A 26,085-nucleotide genomic window follows, 5' to 3' on the forward strand; every position below is an offset into this window, starting at 1 on the left:
TTCTTTGCCGAATAAGGCTCATCAAGTGTTAATGTTTGTGAAAACATGAATATGGTGTCATTGCATGAAAGCTGAAACTGTGCAGAAAATCATAAAAGAAAAAAAGTACATAAAACTTGTCTGTTATTCATTTATTTCCATGATTTCATGATAAGTGGTGGTTCTCTTTTGTGAATTTGGTGCAGTAAGTTTCCGAAAATTGGTCGACGTTTTACCTCGATGAAATATAATTAGCGCCTATCAAACAATGGTTGTCCTACACCGTTTTTTACAGTTTATTTAAATGTTCAATATGACAAAAAAATAGAAATAGTTACAAAAGTAAATTTACAGATAATTTGAAAGGTTGGGTATGATTATGTATAAGTACAAATTGCATAAAACATGGGATTCATTTGTCAATCATGTCACTGAATCCAGCCTAAACAACATAAAAGTAATAAACTAAAATATAAAGAATGACAAATATGTATGCAGTAAATAATAAAACAAAAACAAACAAATGTGAAATATTCTTCAACTTTGTAAAATGAATGCTACACTTTGAAGTAACAGTGGCTATTTTTTGGCTATTTTTAATAGTTTGGCTACTTTTAAAACTGTTCCCAAGTATCCCCATCAGATATGCTAGCCTTGCACTTGATCACTTAGAAGACGGCTTGTATCTCCAAACCCTCATAATTAACGGATGAATTACAAAACTGCCACTCGTAGGATATCTTCTTGCCACTAAAGGGATATCTTCTTGCCACTCGAGAAAAGTGAAATGGAATGTCAACAAGCTCTCAATAAATTATCCCCTCAACATCTTAATACCTATCACTGTTAACCAACACAATGTTATTTATATAGAGCCTAAGGAAGGTTCATAAGAGCAGTTTTATCTGCAGTAAGCTGGATGTTCTTATTCTCATATTTGAACACTTGACTTTCTCTATGTGTATCAAGAGTATAATTAAACTTGACGAGGTGAAATCTATCATGACAGTCTCTTAAGCAACTTATCTTCACAGAAACTAGTTTCCCTTTCTCGAAAACCTACCCAAATTGATTTCAACAATTGATGAATGTTTACATTATCTGTAGTGGAAGACTGCAAAGGATTCTTTTTTTCTTTTCATGAAAACTTCAACCGCTATTGATCATAATCTTAATTTGAGACTGAATGCTTAAAAAGAAAAAAATTAGGCTTTCGCTATGGTAACGTTAAGTAATTCAAGCAGGATGAGTCACTCCATGTTACTCACTTCACTATGAGACAAAATGGCCTGTAATGACTTCATAGTTCTACTAAAGGTACCATCTCTTGAGCATATGGTATGATATATGAAAGTATACGGCAGTTCTCCACAGATCCAGTTCTTAACAGATCAAATTCTGTTTTCAGTCATTTAAGCTGGACCAATCAATGGGCTTCTTTCCAGATTTCTGTAAATATTCATTAGCCTTTGAGAAGTGCCCACAGTCAATAAATCCAAGCCTAGCAGACAGGGGAGATGGATGGGACGACTCCAAAACACAATGATTTAACTGTATGATGATAAAGAAAAAACAAAATGATTTTGAATATATTACGTTAAATTTGATTCAAACCTCAAGGAGGTTGTTTGGTAGTGCCTTATTTTGTTATTCTAACCCTATCAAATTTTATTTGATTGGATTGTATAGCGGATTGTATAGCCTAGTGGTTAACGCCGGCGTTTCCCAGTCATGAGATCCCCGGTTCGATTCCCCGCCGACAGCAATGTGTGTCGTCTGGCAAGGGTGTTGTTCAATAACAACTTCCCGACATGGACGTTAAATGGATGTGTGCCGAGAGATTGGCTTCGGTCAGCTTGCGAGTCTATAAGCCTCCATGGCTTCTTTCGCGAGTTCCTGCTTGCGGGAAGATCACATATACATACATACATACATACATTTGCAACTTCACTGCAAAACAGGTATTCATTTCTGAGTAAATTTGCGACTTAACTACTGTTCCACAAACTCACTCTTCCTAACATCACTACTAATTGCATGCACTACTAATTGTATGCAATCATTTAACAGAATGCCAGATATTTCAACACATTGTTAAGCTCAATCACTTGCTCTTTATAAGGCAGGAAATACGTACAACCCGTTTATTGTTAAAGGGTGTGAAGACTCGCGCAAAAAGGAACGTCTAATGCCGGTAATCTGACTTAGTTTCAAATGAGGTGTAACAGAAGTGTTAAACACCACCATCTATCCCAGAAAATACACACACAGCCTGCTACCGTCGGTAATTAGACACTAGTGTACAGTCAGTACATACAGCTGCAGTCAATACCCACAGCACAGTGTATAAACGATACAGCGATGGACATCTCAGGTCCAGCTAAAGATAACAAGGTATCACGTTTCATTACTGTCTGCATTTTGTAGCGACACGAACAAAACATCACTTGCAAGCAACAGAAAGTTAACTTTTTCAGATGGCAGCACACGGTTTGGGGCGAGTCTTCAATGCCTTTAAAAGGTGCATTACAGGAAATTGAGGTGTTGTAACTGAATGATTCATGCATATTCCTAGGACCTCAATTGCAGGCCCCAAAATTCATGCTGAATAAAAATGGATTTGGCTGTTTTTCAGTAGGAAAGAGAGGTGTCTGCAGTTTGCTGCCAAGTAAATTTTTAAGCACATATGCTATTTTATTTTACTCTATTAACTCTAGGCCTGAACAGAAAATCATGATACTACAATGCGTCTACTCACGGTGTTTATCATAGCTTTCTTCTTCTGGGCGTCAGAACCCCAAAGCATGAACACGATATTTTTCTGGTTATTGTTTAACCAACTGATCACGGCATCTGTGAATTTTTCCCACCCTTTGCGTTTGTGAAAATTATTTGATGTTTTTTTTGGTTTTGTTGCCTGACGCACAGTGAGTACAGTATTCAACAAGAGTACACCTATGAGTATGAGGATGAAAATACAGAAAGAGAGAATGAGAGTGTATTCACAATGTTAACTGTATGACAAATATCATAAAATTTGCATGGAATCTTTCAACATTGAAAGAAAAACGGAACAAACCTCTTTCATCTTAATCCTAATCAGGATAATCCTAATCTGATACTCACCCATGGATTGATAACCATAACTACCATCTGCAATTATGTATGATGGATGGTATTCTGTCAAATTTGTGATATAAAGGGCCTTAATGCTCTTCTAAAAAAATAGCGGTGATGGAGAACTCCCTGATTTTGCTTTGTAGTTTTAGTTATATTCATCAGCTATGTGATTTCATCAATAGTTTGACCAGATTCCCCCAGAAAAAGAAAGAAGTATATACTCAGTTAATGGTCAGGAGTCAAACTGCTCGAGGCAAGGAGAGTTTCTCAACTTCGTGCATTTGACATACTTTGTATGCATCTAGCTTGATGATAAAAGTATTTTACAATGTGGACTCAAAGTTTTAAATAAAACTATGATCAAGAAAAGGTGCAATTCTACTGTGGTAATGTGTAGTTTTGCATATTTTCACAATTGGCCTGCCTTAGTAAGTTCCCCATTGGCCCTTGAGACATGAGCTCCTCTCAGGGTGTCATACTCCTATTAGAGTCTATATCCATCCGCTCGATTGTTCTCCTTCAGGAAAAGTGCCAAAAAGCAGCAGTAGAACATCTTTTGTGACCTGTTATCAATCATGATCTAGTTTTTTTTGTGGCTTGCATGTTTAATAGCATGAATGGAAGTACATGTGGTGAGAAAATTGGGTCAATTGAGGCAATTTTAGACCCCTTTAGGCCTCCCAGGAGCAGCATAGGAAAATTGTTTACCACTGAGTGAAGACGTTTGTTTACACGTGACGCAAACTTCCGGCTATATAGCAAAAAATCTACATGATTTATGATACTGAAAATTGATGGTGCCATGAAAGGCCAACTTGTCAGCTATCCGGTGATGTGTAGCGTTTAGCTGGTGAAAACTTCTATCTAGACTTAGAGACCACATTACTTTTGTGATTTAGTTTGTTAGTCAATGGGGCTTTCAATTGGCGTATGCTACCTCAGAGAATCCTTATAAACAGGATGTGAGTCATCATGACAGGTTCCCTCCTGCTACAAGGCTGTACCCCCTTAGAGTAAGGTGTCTTTGAGCCGGGTAAAGTAATCCTGGGCTGACTGTTTGTCCTTGATTGGTTACTTCTCAGACAATGCAATATGTATCTGTACTTTTTCTCACTGTTCCTAAGATGATCAGTATTAGTGGGCAAGTGAGTAGGTCGGGGAACATGTGCTCCCATTTTTTTTTGTTTCATCATTAGTGCTACTTTGAGAAGTCATTGTTCTCAGTGAGAAGAGTTCTAGAAGTTGAATTTAACATATCATTTTAATTTACATCCTGGTGGGAGAAGTTGGCCAACTGGTTCCTGATGGTTCAGAGGGTCATATACCAGAAGCGCTCATTATGATGTGCCTACATTAAAGTAGCTCCCTGTTTGTGATCCCGGGCTGCTTCATTACTGCTCCTTGTATCGTTTTGTATGCTGCCTGTTCATCTTGTTCATGTGTGTTGTCGTTGGGAATAGATTGCAGTTAAACAACTTGGATGGTTTTCAATTGTCATTTGCCTGGCTTGTTTCATAAAAGGTCGCCCTCCAGGCCCCCAAATAGCGCTTTACGACACTGCAAACCATACATGCTACAGTCAAATCACTGATGAAGCCAAAGTGCACTTTACAAGGCTTCTGTTTGTGGCGAATAACTTGTTTGTAACTTTGTATACTCAATTATATATATTTTGTAAACAGTGATTCCTACCAATTTTTTTTCCTAGTGTGGTATGAACTGAAAAATGTAAGGGCTATCAGATGTACACAAATAAGTTTTCCCCGAGGATACTAAGAAACAAACAAAGCATGTTATGTTCTTTGATTACCTTTTACCATGTGAAACCAATTTGGGAATATTCCATACAGGAAGAATTATATTTTTGCATTATTACGTTTGACTCAACATGATCTTGAATTATAATCAGTATCTAATATGTCAGAGCATTCCCACAATCCTTTTCACCTACCTTGTTTGGCCCAACCAGTCAAGTCACCATGTCCTGGAGGTACAAAGCCTGTAATATCTTTCGCTAGTTCTGTGTATATGTTTTGCAGGCTGAAGGGAGATTATGAAAAGGAAAGTTTTCAAGAATAATCCTTTTTCACTTTCATCATATCCAAGCTACATGGCGAAATGATGTAATACCTATCACATTGTCCAGCCAAAAACTATTGCATGCAAATGACTTACTATTATTATCTTGATCCTTACTCAAGAAACCATTTACCCAGCTTGATAAAGCTGCCTCATTATTCAAGCTGAAGGTCATAGGCCAAGGGATACAAAACAAACTAGGGCCCATTGGAAATGGGCCGACGTTCTGTCAGCCTAATGGGTTTAGCTCCTGTTACTCTTTTTGTTCTTTTCAATTCCGTCCTTTTAGTCTATTATGTCTTTGTAATATTTTTGTAGTTTGAACAATCTGAGTGCGAATAAAACAAACAAACAAACAAACATATATCACCACATTCATTCTGTATCATGTTGTAATAGCGATATAGTATACAACTTCATGATTATTCATACGCCACTTGCACTACTTGCAACTGAAATTTTGAGAATAAATCAGTACAATGTAGGCACTGTACAGGGTTGCCTAGGATGAGATGTGTTTAATGTGACTGTGTTCCCCCTTTCTATCAAATTAGTTTCTCCCATATTTCATTAAGTTTGAAGAAATTTAGTCAACCATGTATCAATGAATATTTAATGTCACCCACCATTTCATTTTGAACATTTTAAAGCCAGCTGTTAACTCGATCTTACCTTCTGGGTAGTGGTATCCCTTGTGGGACACTAAAGCTAAGTCCTGAATAAGAGGAAGAGACATGAGATAACAAAACATGCAAAATAAAATAACACAAACAAATGACACATGGGAATATGAAAACATGCTAATATTAACAAGGATTCAATAAACATTTATATTAAGTTCGTCATCACAATTCATGGTACAAACTTTGAACACTTATTCGTTAGGACTAATAGTTAAAGAGAATCTATAGACTGGTACAATAACATTATAAAATGTTTCGGATATGATATATGGATTCTTGTTATCAACTGAAGTAAAATAAAAAGGTTTCTTCAGTGATTAAACCATACTCTCAGTCCTGCAGCATTACTGGGGATATTTGGGTGGCAACATTTCCGGAATTTTTACATAAAGTTAACTAGCAAAAAAACCCAAAAAAACAACCTTCTAATGTTTGAATAGTATAAGTTATAGATGGTTATTAAAAGTTTCATGAACTTTTACAAAAGTATCTGAGTGGTATATCATCATGCAGGGCTCATTTTGAAGAAAATTTTGAACTTGCATTGTAATTGGTTGTCCGAAGGATTTTGTGGTTGTCCAAATGAAAGCACAAAAACTTAACAAACAATGTAATAGGTTGATCTGACAATTTTTCATATATTTATTCACTGTCATGAAGTTTGGTATATTCAGTTGGTATAACGATTTAGGTTTCATTATGTCTGTTTAAAGAGCCCTATCATGCTGTTCCCTTGTTTCTGGTTAGGTCCTCTTATATGCTGCACCTGCTGGTACCAGTTGTTCAAATTGTGTTTTGCTCTCCTGAACTTTATGTCGTTCACTTTTTGCCTCTTTATAACTGAGGTATCGCCACATTTTTAAAACAACAAAATCTTGGTCATTAGGGTTATAAAAGTATCCTCCAAGTTACACTACTGGAGTTGTCTGACGTGGTAAATCGCACATCTCTTGTGCACTAAAGTTACTAACTATATGCCCAGAGATTATTATGTTAGTTATGTACGTCCTGCGATTTTCTATTTCTCCATCGAACAATATAAGCAGGGTTTTAGGTTGTCCGATCAAATTTTGATGTCTTATGCGATCTGACGACGGTGAAATTTGAGCCCTGTCATGGTAATTGGGTTGGAAAAGTGATGTTCTTTTCATTCGATAATGTAAACACCTTTGTCAGAATGAAAGAAATTTTGATGAATATCCTTCTAAAATTGTCCTAACATCAAAAATGGAACAGGGCACTGAAACTGTTATATGAAACTCCATGTCATGTACGTGTATAGCACTAACCTGCAACATTGAAACATCCCATACAACCCCCCCCCCCCAACCCCGGCCTTTTATTTTTCGTCAATATCTCCCACTCAGAGTGATGTCAACCAACCAATCAAAACTCACCGTTAGCCTGTCCGACATTATGATATGGATTTTGACCCAAGATAACAACTTTCACCTGTCAAATGAAGAAACATAGTTGGCAAAATAAACAGCACTTTCCTTCTACTTCCATTACTAGAGAATGGGGATGGGTATATATGTTACACATACATAAGATACAAAACAAGTCTGGGTGATTTTTAAAAGCTACATTGGTACTGTACAACCAAAAGAAAGATGCTATTCAAGAGAATGGACCTTACACAGGCTAGCCACAAAAGTGAAAGTAAGTCCTATAGGCCTAACGATCATCAACAAAACAGAGAGATTTGATTGGTGCATGATCTGTTGGGCGAGGGGGGATTGCAAATTTTGATCAAAGTTTGTAGAATCTACAGACTTGTTAAAACATCTGGCAAATTTTATTCAGATCAAAATGTTTAACGACAGATAACTTAATAAAAATCATGTCTATTAATATGAAAATTGCATAGAATGTTGTTATTTTCACTGAGCTTTTAGGGCAGTAAGCTGGAAAGTCAAGGTTAAAATTTGGCAAACACACATTGAAACTTTAAGATACATGGTTTTAAAGTCTCAATTGCTGTTTGCTGATGAATTTTGGAAAACAAACTTCCGAAGTATATTTTGATTGAAGTAATTGTAAAATCTACGCACTTGTTAATAAATCTGGCGAATTTTATTCAGCTCTAAAATTTTTAATGACAGATAACTTAATAAAAATAATGAAATTTGATATGAAAATTGCATAGAACGCAGTGTCATTTTCACTGAGCATTTAGTGCAGTAAGCTGGGAAGATTGAAGTTTAAATTTGGCAAACAAGTACTGAGACTTTAACTTACAATGAATGTAGCATGTATTTTTCTCTTCCATAAAAGTTTCTGCCACCAGGTTGTCATGAGATAACACCCTTCCACAACCCCTGCCCCCACCCCCGACTCCCACAAACTAAAGACACAACCTAGCCAGAACAACTTGCAACAGACTCACATCTTGAATGTCACACATCTGTGTCCATGCATAGACTTGATGAGGCGGAGGGAAAATATTGTAGGACTTTCTCTCCACTGACAGAAAGTCTTGAAGCTGTAAAAAGGAAAGTAGCTCTGCTAATTTAAAGATGATGCTAAATTTGAGAAATAAACCAATTATAGTTAAGACATCATTCTACAACACTTAACAGTTATTACTGTAACTAAGCTTAATCTTGCACCTTGTTCAACGGAGCACAGAAAGAGTGGCATGTGTGTTTGACAGGTTTTGTTTCCATGGTTTCTAAGTTGTCATGGTGTCGGACACAAACAGAGCAAGGTATTCTCACTGAATTTTGGCTTTCATCCAGCTACAGCATGCCCCCTTTGAGTTTCAGCTTCCCTTTAAGCTAAACTGCCGATATTTGAATTATGTAAAAAGCAAAAGAGAAGAATTTAAGGGCAGGTTGCAATTCTATTTCCTTAGGATCTGAAACTATGAACTGGTCTTTATCATCCTGGCAGGTTAAATTTTCAGGGAGACCTCTTTGAGGCAGTGCTAACTTTTGCTATATCTGTATAAGAAACTTTTAGTGGAATTGTGAACATGACATATTGTTCTAGATATTTATGGGAAAAAAAATCTGCACCCCCCCCCAAACCAAGAAAATATGGTTTAGCAATCAACAAAAATACAAACTAGCACTAAATATGAAATCCAACAATCCTTAAGTTTTAATGAACTGCTGACATTTCCAAGAGTAAAACATATATATAAGAGTACATTCACTCTATCAGGTTATGCATTGCTTCCCAATTTCTAAATCGCTAACTGAATCAGCAGTCTGTATTCTATAACTGGACATCCAGCCACTATGGCTCATGAATCAAAGCCTCTGATTTTTGCAACAATTCTCAAACCTGATTACTCTTGTAGCAAAACACTGATGATGATTGGTCACGTTCTCAGTATTAAAGCTAGCTAGGTCATCTGTATTGCCTCATGTAAATATGCTAGAAAGTTAGATAATGGTCACCTACAGTAGCTGTGCTCAAATTGCACCACTCCATGCATTTCACTGCCAAATGTCTTAAAGTACTTAATCTACACTGAGATACCTTAACAAATTTTCTACATTCTGAAAATCCTCAAATGAGTGGGAATAACATGGAGAATTGAAGCCTCCCGGAAGATACCCTAGCTTCTCAATATTTTGAAGTCATGTAGCAACTGATACGCAAGGCCTTATTATGACATCTGGCTTTTATAAAAGCGTTATCTTTTCAAACGGCTTTTGCCACATAACTTACTTATTTGTAATCTATAAAGAACTTTAAGAGGTTAATTTTGCTTTCAGAATACCTCAAGGAAATATTGCTCGCAGAATTCATTAGAAAGAGCCATAGCCCATGATGGGTAGATTCCCAGACTCTCTGGGAGGGATACAGCATTGTTGGCCTGCATACTCTGCATTTGCTCTGGATGTAGAGAATGGAGATGAGCTTCATGTGAAGTGTTCGGCTTCTCTGATGTCAAGTTTTATCACAATTCACAAACACACAGCACCACTGAAAATACAGAACATCAACTTCCATTAAATTAGCATATTAACACTTTGTACTATAAGAATCAGTGACTGGAAGTACAGAGGTATCTATTGTCCGTAACCTTGTTACCCTAACCTTGTCACATGTAAACACTGATCTGTACCCTAACTAGTTAGTGTACAGCTGGATCATACAGTGCACGTAAGTGCATGTAAACGATGAATGTGCTTTTCCTTACATACTTCAGGGCACTGGTTCTAAATTTGAGCCAAACACTCTCCTAAAAACCTACCATACACAAACAAATGGCGATTCACTGCTGTTTATGCCGGGGGTGGATACGGACTGAATAAGACACAGAACGAGAAATGACGTTCCTCCATAGAAATTGAAGTAGGAAGAGTCAGCGGCGTAGGAAGGTACTTTTGAGTGGGTGGGCTGAAGACTGATGGCCAGCCTGGGGGAGGGGTCTAAGGGGAGGGGGTGTCCCCCTCCCCTTTGGATTTTTTTGCATATCCAGGTGGCCTCAGATACAATTTGGTGCAATATAGCACACTTCAACACCCACTCCATTTTGTAAACTTAATTTTGTATTTTTTTGGACTTAGATGCAATTTGGTGCTCCAAATGAGATTTTTTTTCTCATTTGGAAATGAAAATGGGGTTTTCTGACTTGCGAACCGGGGGGGGGGGGGGGCGGAATGATACATTTTTCACTGGGGGGCTGGCGCCCCCCCGGTTCCTACGCCCTTGGGAAGAGTGACGTCATGCGACATATATATTGAAGCCACTCTTCCAACTGGTGGAGCTTTGCTTGTACTGTACGGAAAGGAAGTGCCAGCGCGTAATACAAACACTAAGTCTTTGATATAACTTAAGTGATAAAGTTGACATATAAGTCACTCAAAATGGTGATATCGTGTGCAGCATTTGGGTCGTCATAAACAAATACAGTCAAAAACGTGGCAGTGGACTGCAGTTTCACAGGTAATTCTTAGGAAGTGATAGTAGAAGCAATAACATAGGAATCTAATTACTTTACTTGTGTCGTCTGCCCAACTGCTGTATTGTTATATTCACCGGACCTTGGATCAGGGAGTTGTTATAACTACTCCCTGCTTGGATATAGTTAGCCTATAGGCCCCAAGACAGACTTTGTTTGTCCTTTCAGATCTGCGATATGACTAAAGTCTAATAACAACAATCATCACCACCTTATGACATGTTACTTACAACTGTATCCATAACGATAGATCCACATACCAGAATAACATGGATGAAGATTATGTCCTGGGTTTATCAGTTAACAATTCAATACTAGCTCCATGGTCAAGCCTGCCTATAGAAAAAAAAGTCCTCCTCAAATTCACTCAAGCATTAATAATTTGTTACTTGATAGCATTTACTACCCTAAGTACTGTCATTAGATTCATCCTTGAGCACACCTCATTAATTGACCAGTCACCTGCATGATTGTAAACACAAACTTGTGCTCTAATGGCCAGAACTACTTTCCTGTGTGTGAAGACAAATTTGGCTTGACCACTGAAATAAAACACTTTTGTTTAATCATGAATTTGTTCAGAGAAGCGTTTAGTATGGCTAGCATTACCAACTCCAATCAGGGAGTTGCTATGGAACAACTCCCTGCTCCAATCTACCCCTGGTTTGGACAAATACAGGGGACCTGGGTGGTATTTCAGTGCTATAGGCAGGGAAAGCCGTAATGATGGAAAATAAGCTATAAGTATAACCTAACTTAGGCCTATGTACGTAGCCTTGCGCTTGCCCTTGGTCAGGCTAACTTATGTTAGCGTAAAGAAGTTTTCCGTCTATTAATATATCTAGAATGTACAACTATTTAAACACATATCCTCCATGTGCAACATATATTCCGAACACTGTAATTTAAATGTGGCAAAAGGGCGTAAATAGTATAGGCCTGGCCAGTAACCTGAATTTTGAGGCCTAGCCAGGTATGGTATTCTTAAGTCAGGAATATAGTACTTACTACTCTGTCTCTGTTGTGAAAAGTACACCTACTCTTTCGAGAAAACTGGTAAAATCAAGTACAATTTCAAAGTCGAGTGCTAAATGTATGTATGAAGACGCACACATGAACTGGCTTTTTGCCGTACAACGCACTGCGCACTTATATAAGGCTTCACTTCTTAAAGGCATTGAACACTCGCCCCAACCCGCGTGCCGCCCTCTAAAAATAGTTAACTTTCCGTTGCTTGCAAGTGAAGTTGTTTCTTGTCGCTACAAAATGAAGAAATGTAATGAAACTTGATACCTTGTTATCTTTCATCAGGACGTGAGATGTATATCGCTGCTATGTACACTGTGTTGTGGGTATTGGCCGTAGCTGCATGTATTGACTGTACACTAGTGTCTAAATACCGACGGTAGCAATGTGTGTATTTTCTGTGATCGATGGTGATGTCTAACACTTCTGTTACACCTCATTCGAAACTAGGACAGATTACCTGCATCAGACCTTTCTTTGTGCACGAGTCTTCACTCCCTTTAAACACACAGCGATGCACTCTGTCAGCATTCTTCCTACAATTTCTATTGCTAGTTCAATTTCAGCTATAGTAGCCATATATTACCATGTGATGATCTTCTGTCATCTACTGGGGGTACTGCATCACAATTAATTGCTCCCATTGACTTACACACTCTAAACTCGTCACTTTCCAAGGCCGACAGAGCACAGATAGAAGTTTTTCGACTGACATGTCCTGCCCACCATATGATAGCAGATAGCTAATTCATAAAACATTTTAACTTTTGCCACCATGACGGTTTAGATTTTGAGCTAGAAGAGCTCACAGTTTATCTTAGTGCTCCCCTTCACATATGCCAGCTGTCGTTGCGGAATCTTCTTGTTTCACTAAAGAATTTCTAAATTAACTTAAATCACTGTCAATCCTCCAGATTTTGGACCATCAGTAGTTTATTTCATCCTCTTCAACATAAAAAATAATGGTCATGGCTCAGAAAATGCCAAAAGAAAATCAACACAGTAGGGCTCTTTAGTGCTATTTTCCGACAATGATTAACCTCTCGGGCGGACGTGCACTAGTCTCATTGTGGTGCGATACCTGGATACGTCACTCAGGGTTGTAATTGAGTAATATAGAATATATGCATGTATGACATCTCCCTTCTTTTGGAAGAATATGAAACTTTGAACTGTGAGAGATATTATCAGATGATCAACTTGTTGTTTCAGTTGCCTGCTATAACAGGTTTAAGTTAAAATGTTCATTAAGTAAAGACTTATCATTAAAATTGTATCTCGTTTGTCTTTGCTTTAAGAATGTACTTGTGGCACGTGAATATTTGGATTGATTGAACCAGGAAATTCAAAAATGTAAGACTAAAGCATTCACGACTTGTAGTGCGTGAATACGAACAGAAAAGTAAAAGAATCGTTACCCCGGATCTAATGGGTTAGGACTGCCACCAGGGTGTTTGTCTATAGGGCTGCAAGAAGGAGACTGAGAACATATAAGTCAAACAGCTCAATTGGCAAATATAGCAAGCGCCAGCTGTGAACGTATGTTCCTACATAGGCACGCATGTACACATATAGTGTGCATTTAGGTGCTTGTAACTTTTATTGAACGCCAATTTAATAAATTTTGTAGGGGTACCTATTTTCCGAGCAACTGAATGAATCTTCTTCCCAAGCATCAGCGTCTGGTCTAGGACTTCATATTCAGAGAATTGGTGGACATTTTGCCTCGATGAAATATAATTATGCACCTATCAAACAATGGTTGTCCTAAACCGGAGTGGAAGGACAGGTATACGCTATCAATTTTGTGTTAAAGGAATTGTCAGAGGTATGCATGGGAATCCAGGACCGTGATGCTGTAAAATCTTTCATTGAAATGGGGGTTGTGTATACATATCAGCTCACTTTATATAAAAAATAAACAAACTGAGGAATATTTGATAGATAAAACTGAAAATACACTTTACATAACAGTTTATTTGCATGTTTAATATGGCAAAAAAAGTAGAAATAGTTACAAAAGTAAATTTACAGATAGTTTAAAAGGTTGGGTATGATGATGTATAAATACAAAGTGCATAAAACATGGGATACATTTGTCAATCATGTCACTGAATCCAGCCTAAACAACATAAAAGTAAGAAACTAAACTACAAAGAATGACAAATATGTATGCAGTAAATAATAAAACAAAAACAAACAAAAAGTGAACTATTCTTCAACTATGTACAATGAATGCTTTCACTTTGAAGCAACAGTTTAGTTTGGCTATTATTAAAAGTTCTCAAGTATCCCCATCAGATATGCTAGCCTTGCACTTGTTCACTAAGAAGACGGCTTGTATCTCCAAACCCTCATAATTAACGGATGAATTACAAAACCGCCACTCATGGGATATCTTCTTGCCACTCATGGGATATCTTCTTGCCACTTGAGAAAAGTGAAATGGAATGTCAACAAGCTCTCAATAAATTATCCCCTCAACATCTTAATACCTATCACTGTTAACCAACACAATGTTATTTATATAGAGCTTTAGGAAGGTTCATAAGTGCAGTACTCTCTGCAGTAAGCTGGATGTTCTTACTTCTTATTCTCATATTTGAACACTTGACTTTCTCAATGGGTATCAAAAGTATAATTAAACTTGACGAGGTGAAATCTAGCGTGACAGTCCCTTAAGCAATTTATCTTCACAGAAACTAGTTTCCCTTTCTCAAAAACCTACCCAAATTGATTTCAACAATTGATGAATGTTTACATTATTTGTTGTGGAAGACTGCAAAGGATTCTTTTTTTCTTTTCATGAAAACTTCAACCAATATTGATATTTCTTATCTTCATAATCTTAATTTCAGACTGAATGCTTAAAAAGAAAAAAAATTAGGCTTTCGCTATGGTAACGTTAAGTAATGCAAGCAGGATGAGTCACTCCATGTTACTCACTTCACTATGAGACAAAAAGGCCTGTAATGACTTCATAGTTTCTACTAAAGGAACCATCTCTTGAGCATATGGTATGATATATGAAAGTATACGCCAGTTCTCCACAGATCCAGTTCTTAACAGATCAAATTCTGTTTTCAGTCATTTAAGCTGGACCAATCAATGGGCTTCTTTTCAGATTTCTGTAAATATTCATTAGCCTTTGAAAAGTGCCCACAGCCAAGAAATCCACGATAAGCAGACAAGGGAGATGGATGGGTCGACTTCAAAACGCAATGACGTTTCTGAATGGATGATAAAGAAAAACAAAAGAATTTTGAATATTTTTAAGTTTATTCAAACCTCAAGAAGGTTGTTTGGTAGTGCCTAATTTGTAATTCTGACCCTATCGTCTTTTATTTGCAACTTGACTGCAAAACATGTAATCATTTCTGAGTTATTTACGACTTTACTCCTGTTCCACAAACTCACTCTCCCTAACATCACTGCTAACTACATGCAATCATTTAACAGAATGCCAGATATTTCAACACACTGTTAAGCATAATTAGTTGCAATTCATGCGGCAGGGAATTAAACCCGTTTATTGTTAAAAGGTGCATTATGGGAAAACCTGAACTGTTATAACTGAATCATCAGCCCCAAAATTCATACTGAAAATACAAATGGATTTTGCTGTTTGTCAAGTTGGAAAGAGAGGCGTCTGCAGTTGTTTTCTGCCAGTAGATATTAAGACCATCAATATCAAGATACTTAACTGATGGAAAAAATAGCAAAATGTGCAAAAATGGGAATTTGACGTTAGCAAGTAAATTCTAAGCACATGCTATTTTCTTACTCTATTCTTTAACTCTAGGCATGACTTGAAAATCATGATACGACAATGTGTCTACTCACTGTATTTATGATAGCGCCCTTCTTTTGGGCGTAAGAACCCCAAAGCATGAAGACGATTTTTTCCTGATTTTTGTTCAACCAATTGATCACGGCATCTGTGAATTTTTCCCACCCTTTGTCTTTGTGAGAATTCGGTGTGTGCGCACGCACAGTGAGTACAGCATTCAACAAGAGTACACCTAGGAGTCGGATGGAAACACAGAGAGAGAGAATGAGAGTGTATTCACGATGTTAACTGTACGACAAATATCATAAAAAATTCATGGAATCTTTCAACATTAAAAGAAAACAGAACAAACAGAAAACTAGTAAGATATATATACTTCTAAAGGTGAGGAGTCAAACCGCTCGAAGCAAGGAAAATTTCCCCAACTTTGGCGCCTTTTACACACTTTGAAAGCAACTAGCTTGATAAACATACCTTGTTTGGCCCAACCAGTCAAGTTACCATGTCCTGGATGTTCAAAGCCTTTAATATCTTTCGCAAGTTCTTTGTACATGTTTTGCAGGCTGAAGGGAGATTATGAAAAGGAAAGTAATTAAATTGACTCCCTTTATTCATTTTCACCATACTCAAGCTCCATTGCATTACCAATGGCAAAATGATGTGAATACCTGTCACAAGGTCCAGCCAAAATTTATAGCATACAATAAATAAACTATATCTCATTATCTTGAACCTTCCTCAAGAAACAATTTACCCAGCTTGATAAAGCTGCCTCATTATTCAAGCTGAAGGTCATAGGCCAAGGGATACAAAACAAACATATATCACCATGTTCATCTGTATAATGTTGTTATAGCGAGATATAATACAACTTCATGATTATTCATGCACCACTTGCACTACTTACAACGGTAATTTTGAGAATAAATCAGTAAAGTGCAGGCACTGTGTGTTAAATGTGTTAAATGTTGTGTTAAATGTGTTAAATGTTGTGTTCTTTTTTTGTACCTACCATACTGTTCATACTGTCCTAACCAATAACAACACTTATAACACATTCACATAAAAATGTAAGTGCTAAATAACATAGAGGATCTTAATTTTCCATCAGTGATTTGGCTGATATCATGTTTTTCTCCATAACTGTCAAATTAGTTTCTCCCATATTTCATTAAGTTTGAAGAAATTTAGTTAACCATGTATCAATAAATATTGAATGTCACCAACAATTTCATTTTGAACATGATTATGTAGTCAAAATCATAAAGCCACATGTTAACTCTTTACCTTGGGGGTGGCTGTATCCCTTGTGGAACACTAAAGCATAGTCCTGAATAAGAGGAAGAGAGGTAATGAACATGCATTTAATAAACATTGATATTTCATAGTTCGTCATCACAATTCATGGTACAAACTTTAAACAGTTATTCATTAGAAGTTCAAGAAAATATATTGACTGGTACAATAAGTCGTCGGATAAGATCTATGATTTTCATCAAAATACAAACTTTGACAAAATTTCTCTTATAAAGACAAAGGCTTTGTACATTATAGTATGAAAAGAACATAACATTTCCAACCCAATAACCATGACGATGCCACTCAGGTAGTTTGTATTCTAGCAAATTTGTCCTAACAGCAAAAAATGGAACAGGACAACAGGTAACTGAAACTGTTATGCAAAAGTTTGGAAATGTAGACACTCTATGTCATGCATAGCAATAATCTACAACATTGGAAACCCTTCCCCCAATCCCCTCCCCCTTCCTTTTTTCCAACTAAGAGCGATATCTACCAACCAATCAAAACTCACCATGAGCCTGTCTGACATTATGATATGGATCTTGACCCAAGATAACAACTTTCACCTGTCAAATGAAGAAACAAAGGTTGGCAAAATAAACACGCTTTCCTCTTACTTCCATTACTAGAGAATGGGGATGGGTATATATGTTACACATACATAAGATACAAAACAAGTCTGGGTGATTTTAGGAGATTTTGGAGACAAATATCCACAGTCCTACCACATCATAATTATATACGACGACATATGAGTAAAAGGAGAGAATGGGTCATATGATATTACAATCAGTTCTAAGGCAATACTAGTCGTGAGTCAATTACTTTTCTCAGACTGTCCAACTGTCAAAGTTTTGTGATTTACTAGTCTTTGTGGCCTCAATGACTTCCCAAAGTTCTGATATATAAACCCCTTCGAAAGGAATCTATAAACAGTGGCATTAAAATATCGTTGAAAATAAAATCCTGTCGGGTTTGCTTGTGACAATGTTCCAAGGTGATGGTGTTCACAAGTGTTGGATGGAAATATTGTTATAACCAACTAAAAGTCGTAATTTTAAATATTACTTCAGTGTGTAATTTAAACTAAAGGTAATTTACTAAAGGTAAACTGTCCTAAGAACCCTAAGAGGTGATAAAACAACCTCCTAACAACATTCTTATTTCCCGACACATTAAATTTACTGAAACAAAATGTTGAATGTATAGATGACATAAAGTTAACATGCTAGTCATGTGATTTACTGTATACAGATTTTTGGAATTATCAGAAACATGTGATTTGATGTTGCAAGTTCCTTAAGTTCTTAAAGGAAAATTTTGTGGCTGTAGTTGATTGTTTAATACACTTGTTGTCAAAACTATGTTCTCATCCACTGAGGAATTTTATGATAGATTACTAAGCAATCTGCATAGAGGTGAGATTCTAAATGACGAAAAAAACACTTGACGACTATGCAAGCATTTCAAATGTATCACATTTCAAAAGACAAATCAGCAACATTGCTATTAGGAAAGTATATCTTTTGAAGGAAATCTACCAGATGAAATCACAGACCATCCCTACCATATGATTCTCCTCCAGGAGTGAGGGAAAATAGTTTATACATTCAAACAACCATGTATATAAAGTAAGGAAAATGACATTTAGATATGGTTGCTAACTTAGAGTGTAGCATAGTTTCCTCTTCCATAAAAGTGTTTGCAACCAGAATGCAATGAGATCACACCCCCACCCCCTCCCAAACCACCAACCCTGAGAACTTTCTCAAGGATGCTTAGTGTACAAACTACGTACACAACCTAGCCAGAACAACAAGCAATAGACTCACATCTCGAATGTCACACATCTGTGTCCATGTGTAGACTTGGTGAGGCGGAGGGAAAATAGTGTATGACTGTCTCTCCTTGGACACAAAGTCTTGAAGCTGTAAAAAGGAAAGTAGCTCTGCAAGTTATAAGATGATGCTTTATTTTAAAAATAAACTGAATATACTAGTTAAGACATCATTCTACAACACTTTACAGTTATTACTGTAACTAATCTTATAATCTTGCCCCTTGTTCAATGGAGCACAGAAAGGGTGGCATGTGTCTTTGACAGGTTTTTGTTCTTCATGGTTTCTAGTTGTCATGGTGACACAAACAGAGCAAGTATTCTCACTGAATTTTGGCTTTCATCCAGCTACAGTATGCCTCCTTTGAGTTTCAGTTTCCCTTTAAGCTAAACTGCCGATATTTGAATTATGTAAAAGCAAAAGAAAAGAATTTAAGGGCCGGTTGCAATTCTATTTCCTTAGGATCTGAAAATATGAACTGGTCTTTGTCATCCTGGCAGGTTAAATTTTCAGGGACACCTCAAAAGAAAAGAATTTAAGGGCAGGTTGCAATTCTATTTCCTTAGGATCTGAAAATATGAACTGGTCTTTGTCATCCTGGCAGGTTAAATTTTCAGGGACACCTCTTTGAAGCAGTGCTAATGATACTTCTGCCATCTGTAAGAAACCTTTGGTGAAGTTGTTAACATAACATATTATTCTAGAAATTTGAAAATATTCTACAACCCCCCTGCAACCAAAGAAAGATCTTCTAGCAACGTTATCAACAAAAATTCAAACTGGCGCTAAATATGAAATTCCTCAATCCTTTACAAAATGGTAATGAACTGCTGACATTTCCAAAAGCAAACCTAAGTACATTTATCTATCAAGTTTAGCGTTGCTTCACAAAATTCTAAATCGCTGAAGCAGCAGTATGTATTCTATAACTGGACATCCAGCCACTATGGCTGAATCATAGCCTGTTTCTTGCAACAATTCTTAAACCTGATTACTTGACATCAGGCATTAAAAGTTATCTTTTTCATACAACTTCTGCCACATAATTTTATCGTCATCCATAAAGAACTTTGCCTTTTTTCTCTGAAAAATAGGCAGGTTAATTTTGCTTTCAGGATACCTTAAGGAAATATGGCTTGCTGAATTCATTAGAAAGAGCCTTAGCCCACGATGAGTTGATTCCTTCAGGAATACCAGTTGTGTTCTTGGCAGCGAGTCTCTGGAGAGCTGCATCTTTCTTGGCCTGCATACGCTGGATTTGCTCTGGACTGAGAGACTGTGGTTGAGTTTCATGTGAAGTCTTCGGCATCTTTGGTGGCAAGTTCTATAACAGAATACAGAGCAAACAATGAAAAAAAAAAGAATGTCAACTTCTAATACTAGTAATAGCATATAAACACTTTCCACAAAACCTACCATTCACAAAAAAATCAGTGGATAAGACTTTGGATCTAATTTCTGTTTCTGCTCAAATTAAACACATATCAGTTTCCACCTCATCTGTGACCTGAAAGTTGTAAGCTAGACTTAGGCCTAGCAGCGCTATATGTTTAACGTAGAGCATATAGGCAATGCTAGTATGTGCATGTTTATTACTGTCCTGTAGACGAACATGGGTTGGTTAATACAGCCTTCTAGGTCTAGGCCTATCTAAAGCTAGTGGTTGTTGCACGATAAGGGGATGCACTGCAATTGGGTATTTTTTAGCTTTGGGGCATGCATGGGGCAGGGGTTCATAGCATATTATTCTTTAATTTCTATACTTAAATAGACAGAATATTTTAGGACATGTTGGGAAGGACATATTGCTTGGGATTTGTCTTTACTTTAGTGATATTCCGTCACCCAAAGGCTTTGTTGGCATAACCCTTCTAAATAAACTAAGTATATCCTCTTCCAACTTTCCAAGACAATGAGTGAGCTTAAATTATCAGTGATATGTTACAATACATTTATGTAAATGGAAAATCTCTTTATCACATTGTTAGATTCTAACCAAACATTGCCGATGGCCAGATTACTGTAATTAGTGTGAGGTTCATGCTGATATCTTGTCTTTTCCTTTGAAGTTTAAGACAAATTTATTGAACATATTGCAACGTACGTATAGCAACTGTGCTGGCCTAGGCCTAGTTGGGCTACAAACCAACCTCTTGGTCTTCGTCACAGTCGCCATTTGCACTGTTCTTGCTAGTAGTACAAGTAGTGATACTGGAAATTGTCCTTTTGCAGTTCGCTTTGGGAGAAAAAAAAGCTGATAGTTTGGATTGGCCTAGCATACTGAAAACCTTCCTTGACGTATATTTGGGAATTAATCTGAATTAGAACACTAAATTACTAATTTAAGGAAGAATATGACGTTGTTGATCATAGAACCCTGTGCGCTGCTTAGTATAGTTATGTATACATTCTATTTCTACTATACCATAGTATAATTGAAAACTACGAAAATCATCATTGTTGTGAACCCGTACGCACAAACACATGCTGAAATCTCGCGCCATTTGAGTATGTTGCAAAGGTTCACGGTTCATAGTTCATATTTCTGATGAATATTCAAATCGGATAACCGGCGTTTAATTGACATACGGCTGCCAGTGCCTGTTCTAAAAATAGGGATTTCTGATTGCCCTGTAACTTAGCAACTCACTGATATGAATATTCATACAGGAAGTTGACGCACCATTTTAAGCACATATACTACATACATAGCAATAGGCCAAAAACGGGAGCTAGCTCGGGTCGATTACTCGACACCTAATGATCGTGTACTGTGCTAGGCCTTTCTGTTCTTGCAGGTGCATATGTTTTCATGTACAAACTATATATTGGCCTACATGGGTATCGGCCAGCCGTCAACATAAAGCGACGACTGTGTGCTGGATTCGTTAGGACCAAGCCTGTGCGCGGTTCTGTCTTTAACATACAAATTAAAATTAGACCAACCGACACACTAAGTTGGACGGTCATACCTCTGCGAGGGATGAAGAACCGACTAGGACTACCACAAGTTTTTAACTAAGGCTAGCCTATTCCTTCATTATTACCACCCATGTGAAAGAATGATAATATAGCGTGATAGTAATACTTTAGAAGTACTAGTGGTAGTAGCCTACAGCACAAGCATTTGTAACAACGAGTTGCAGACAGTCTGACCCGAGGCAAACCGCAGAATAACCCCAGAATCTTGGAAAGAAGTTAAGCAAGGTCCCCGTGCGAACCTTTGCAAGGTCACGGGCACAGGTAGGCTATGTCAGGCTAATATTTGTAATACTACTCGTACTAGGTTAGAAGACTGAGAATGGTGCAGAGCTTTTTCAATATGTTGGGAGCTAGTCATGCCATCGTAAGTTCAGTAAGGATGGTCCTCTTGCTTATTTGCTAGATCATCGGTTCAACAACCATGGTAATGTGGTGCTGATTCATCCTATCGTTGGTTCAATAATGATGGTGCTCTTACTAATCAGATTGTCGATTGAATGCATAAGGTATTGGTGCTCATGTACCTGATCGTCAGTTACATTTAGCGATGCTCTGGTGCTTATTTCAGGATAATCAGTTAGATAAGGGTTGCTTATTTACCTCAGTTAAAAAGGTGATGCATTGCTTCTTATTTACCTGATCGTCTATTAAATATGGGGTGATTATTTACCTGATGTACCCTACTACACACTTTTTTTTTACCTGATCGTCAGTTACATTTAGCGATGCTCTGGTGCTTATTTCAGGATAATCAGTTAGATAAGGGTTGCTTATTTACCTCAGTTAAAAAGGTGATGCATTGCTTCTTATTTACCTGATCGTCTATTAAATATGGGGTGATTATTTACCTGATGTACCCTACTACACACTTTTTTTTTACCTGATCGTCAGTTACATTTAGCGATGCTCTGGTGCTTATTTCAGGATAATCAGTTAGATAAGGGTTGCTTATTTACCTCAGTTAAAATGGTGATGCATTGCTTCTTATTTACCTGATCGTCTATTAAATATGGGGTGATTATTTACCTGATGTACCCTACTACACACATTTACCTGATGTAACCTACTACACACATGTAGTAGATTAAATATGTCTGATGTTACACACATGTAGTAGACTGTCCGGAGATAAAAAGCATGGTGTAAGGTCTGGATCCAAGGGGTGGGTGTACACTAGGGTGCATCGTTATAAGCAAAAACATACTGGTGTACCCGATGACATTTACCAAGTATATATGCCGGAAATTTTCGCAGAACCGCTACATCCAGCGTTAACTGTACTATCAAACACTGACATGAACACTAGCCTAGCCAACAAATGTACTTGCGATTTTAATACAACTTTCCCATCTCTGTTTTTCTTTTGCAGCAACTTATTTAAAGATTTGATTAAAAGAAAATATAGTACAAAAATCAGTATTGTTTACATGTCTTTCATTTCAACTCCGAAATTACAGATCAGTACACTACACTAAGAGTACAGTACAGTACAGCACGAACAGTACAGTATCATATAATCCGTATATATGGGAATTACCAGGTAATTAAGTATTTGGATAGTAATGAGTAGAATCGGTATCGGAACAGGTATGATTATATATATTGCCCTAAATTGGTTTCTTCCCAAAAAAACTTGTTAGAGCATTTGATTAACTAAGTTGCGTGAAATTGAACTTGTGAGAACCATTACTACAACTACTTGCGAGTACCGCAGAACTATGCTGAAGCTTAACGCAATTAGAAGTAGCAAAGTGTGGGTATTATTATTCAACGTGACTGTGGGAATGACTTTAATTTCAATGTCAAGTAGCGGTCTGTAGAGAGAGTTTTTGGGGATTCCTTTCTTTGAAATGGTAGTGAGATAGAGACCAGATTATCCCATCAATTAGTTCAGTATGGATTGTTTTGAAACTTAATTTAAAACGTTGCGATCACAGTGACAGTTGGTACAGAAAGTTGGGCATGCAAAAATGTCTGTATTTTACTGGCGTGTCTTAGATCTGCTCCAAGCACGTTTTACCGGCTAAGGTTTCTCTTGGGACCACATTGCATCGCTAACAGGAACTGCAGATTCCTTGCTAGACAAAAATTGCATACATGTATTGTGATTAATGTACACACATAATGTGAAGGGCAGCACCTGAGCTTCCTAGTCAAGAAAATCCAAATCACTTCATTGCGCACCACATTTCGCAAGCCTGTGAATCTGTGACCTCTTTTTTTACCCAGCTAAACTGTATAGCTACCTCTCTCTCTGGAATAATAACAATTGGCTTCAAAGCTTGGATCGGAGGTAGAGCAGTTGATCATATTTTCTCAGGAGGGGGTATAACAATAACATGTTCATTTCAGGAAGAGTCTCCATCTGGCGCCAAACGTTTTTCGTGCGAACAAACAAATGCTATGCTGGGGGTATGACCATGTACTTCGTTGGGAAGTAATTATATAGCTTAAAGTGAGGGGAAAATAACCACATGATATACTATGGTGAAAATACTTTTATTTGTGCATTTTCTTCTTCAATCAGGGTAAAACTGGATTGTTCACCCTGTATATCGTGTAGCTTGATTTTTAAGGAAATCGAGGTCAAAAGGTCACGTTTAACGGTTTAAAGGAACTAAAATCCGGCAGTTTAAACGTTTAGATCATTAAACGTATATGCACAGCCCTAACACACATGTCATCCAATCCACTTTTCCTAGTGTACCGAAGCACGTGTTTCAAATCCTCTAACAGGTGTTGTGCTTTATTCTGTGCCTCCCCCCCCCCCCCATCCGTATGTAGACTTTCCAAATTATCGTATGTAAACGTACCCCTTCCGTGCTTGTGATTGGCTGGATAGGCTTAAACCATTTTGAAGAGGAAAACGCAAGAAACATATTTGTGTGTCCCTTCATTGACCTTTGCTCAGTACAGTAAAGTTTACAGTTTGGGACTACGGGGAGTGGTAAGGTATACATTATAAAGAGTAGCATCAGGAATATCGATATCTTTGAGTTTGCGTGTACTGTCTGGGTCTGAATTGTAATAAGGTATTATTTTTACTGGGTATTCAAGGTTGTTTCGGATATACCTGGTATTTTTGGTATATTCGTTGATGACAGATTTCAATACCGTCGGTATGGGTATGAATGAAAATGAAATTAACGGTAATATCTGTTTACCAACACACCCTAGTGTACACATCCCCCCTCGTCAATCATCCTCTCTTCCACAACACCAGAAAAGGTACTAACCCAACCTTGCAAATATAGACCTTAGTATAAAACTAATATGTAGTCAAAATATGCTTCGTAATGCACAATTTAAAATTTTAATTTTTTGCACAATCTAATGTGCAATGCACCATCTAAAATTTTAATTTTTTCCCTTGGGAGGCCCAATGACCTCCTATACTGGACTCTTTGGCTAATTCATTCGTCTCTCCGTTTATGGACTATTATTGGCTGCATAAACGTCTAAATGTTTAAATTTTTTTCCCTCGGGAGAACCAGTAACCTCCTATACTGGACTCTATGGCTTGATTCATCTCTCTGTTTATGAACTATGATTGGCTGCATAAACAAGGGGCTTCTTCAGGCAGTGATCATGTACATAGCCACTACTTTTTCATATTTATTGCACATAATGGAAAAACACAAATCAGCACTTGACGAACTGTTATTCTCAATTGACTTTACAGATCACAATTAAGACAATGACATTTGAAAGTAACCTCAACTACAGTGTATCTGCTGCTTATTAGCTGAATTTTGCAGATCTAGCAAAGTGGACTGGACACACTACATCATGGTCTTGTAATAGCTGTAGCAGTTTAGCATTGATCATAGTGCAAATTTACTGAAGAAAGTTATTTTACCTATTTTCAGTTCTTTCGCTTTTCTTTTGCAAAGAATGAATTAAGTTTGAATATAAAGTGTCATACTGTATTTCATTTCACTCACAAGAAGCATTTTGTCAGCTCTTCGATTTATATGATGTTCTGCTGGAAAGTTTGTGACCTGTTTTAGATGTTTGATCAGATCAAGCTATTCAGCTTACATCATCTAATATTCCACCTATCATTGACCGTTACATTTTCTATTCCTTTCACCTCAGTTTCTGAAATGTTTTAAGCGTTATATGTATCTTGTTTAATTGGTGGAAAGGATATCTATAACTTAGTCTTCACTGAGATTTTGTTAATAGAAGAATTTGGTGTTTGCAATTATCCATGCATCTGCTGTTGCCTATTTTATTATTCTAGACCCTGGATGTTTTTGGTACCTCAATAATCAATTAATAGACTGTTTTCTTGTGGTTATGAAATTTAAACAAAAGAAACTTATCAATGTTTTCCTTTCCTTTCACCTCAGTTTCTGAAAT

At 37.1% G+C, this 26,085-nt stretch overlaps 3 protein-coding genes across 6 annotated transcripts in view; 1 reads left to right on the plus strand and 2 right to left on the minus strand.

Annotated features, from left to right (window-relative positions):
- Window positions 1-116: 116 nt before the first annotated feature.
- Window positions 117-11,958, minus strand: LOC139967728 (uracil-DNA glycosylase-like). 4 transcript variants are annotated; one of them, XM_071971762.1, is made up of 8 exons: window positions 11,791-11,958; window positions 9,595-9,710; window positions 8,251-8,346; window positions 7,259-7,313; window positions 5,851-5,893; window positions 5,051-5,139; window positions 2,738-2,934; window positions 117-1,530 (listed from the first exon to the last, which is right to left on the minus strand). In XM_071971762.1, exons 2-8 carry the CDS (start codon window positions 9,703-9,705, stop codon window positions 1,384-1,386), a joined length of 738 nt encoding a protein of 245 aa, XP_071827863.1. In that variant the 5' UTR covers window positions 9,706-9,710; window positions 11,791-11,958; the 3' UTR covers window positions 117-1,383. The 4 variants fall into 4 exon arrangements, with proteins under 4 accessions (XP_071827863.1, XP_071827861.1, XP_071827862.1 ...); XM_071971760.1 differs by having other exon boundaries at window positions 9,595-9,800; XM_071971761.1 differs by lacking the exon at window positions 11,791-11,958 and adding an exon at window positions 10,072-10,090 and having other exon boundaries at window positions 9,595-9,800.
- A 1,807-nt stretch (window positions 11,959-13,765) lies between these two features.
- LOC139967727 (uracil-DNA glycosylase-like) lies at window positions 13,766-21,235 on the minus strand. Its single transcript, XM_071971759.1, has 8 exons — window positions 20,889-21,235; window positions 19,859-20,062; window positions 18,733-18,828; window positions 17,412-17,466; window positions 16,886-16,928; window positions 16,073-16,161; window positions 15,652-15,830; window positions 13,766-15,038 (listed from the first exon to the last, which is right to left on the minus strand). The coding sequence occupies exons 1-8, from the start codon at window positions 21,015-21,017 to the stop codon at window positions 14,892-14,894; spliced, it is 942 nt and encodes a 313-aa protein (XP_071827860.1). The 5' UTR covers window positions 21,018-21,235; the 3' UTR covers window positions 13,766-14,891.
- Window positions 21,236-21,428: 193 nt separating this feature from the next.
- LOC139967726 (putative cytochrome P450 120) overlaps window positions 21,429-26,085 on the plus strand; it is a 30,729-nt gene continuing 26,072 nt past the window's right edge. Inside the window, exon 1 of the mRNA XM_071971758.1 lies at window positions 21,429-21,981. The gene's annotated coding sequence lies outside the window, so the exon portion shown is untranslated. The remainder of the gene's footprint in view (window positions 21,982-26,085) is intronic.

The sequence above is a fragment of the Apostichopus japonicus genome, chromosome 5 (assembly GCF_037975245.1).
Source record: "Apostichopus japonicus isolate 1M-3 chromosome 5, ASM3797524v1, whole genome shotgun sequence".
Taxonomy (NCBI): Eukaryota; Metazoa; Echinodermata; class Holothuroidea; order Aspidochirotida; family Stichopodidae; genus Apostichopus; species Apostichopus japonicus.

Excerpts from the sequence above, each read along its gene's own strand:
- LOC139967728 (XM_071971762.1), bottom strand. The coding sequence starts at position 9,705 with ATGCAGAGTATGCAGGCCAACAATGCTGTATCCCTCCCAGAGAGTCTG. Across the intron at positions 8,347-9,594 it reads GCGAGCAATATTTCCTTGAG|CTTCAAGACTTTCTGTCAGT; the intron begins GTATTCTGAAAG and ends TCCTTTTTACAG. Across the intron at positions 5,140-5,850 it reads GGGATACCACTACCCAGAAG|CCTGCAAAACATATACACAG; the intron begins GTAAGATCGAGT and ends ATCTCCCTTCAG.
- LOC139967727 (XM_071971759.1), bottom strand. The coding sequence starts at position 21,017 with ATGCTAGGCCAATCCAAACTATCAGCTTTTTTTTCTCCCAAAGCGAAC. Across the intron at positions 16,162-16,885 it reads GGGATACAGCCACCCCCAAG|CCTGCAAAACATGTACAAAG; the intron begins GTAAAGAGTTAA and ends ATCTCCCTTCAG. Across the intron at positions 15,039-15,651 it reads AGGGCGCTATCATAAATACA|AAACGTCATTGCGTTTTGAA; the intron begins GTGAGTAGACAC and ends TCATCCATTCAG.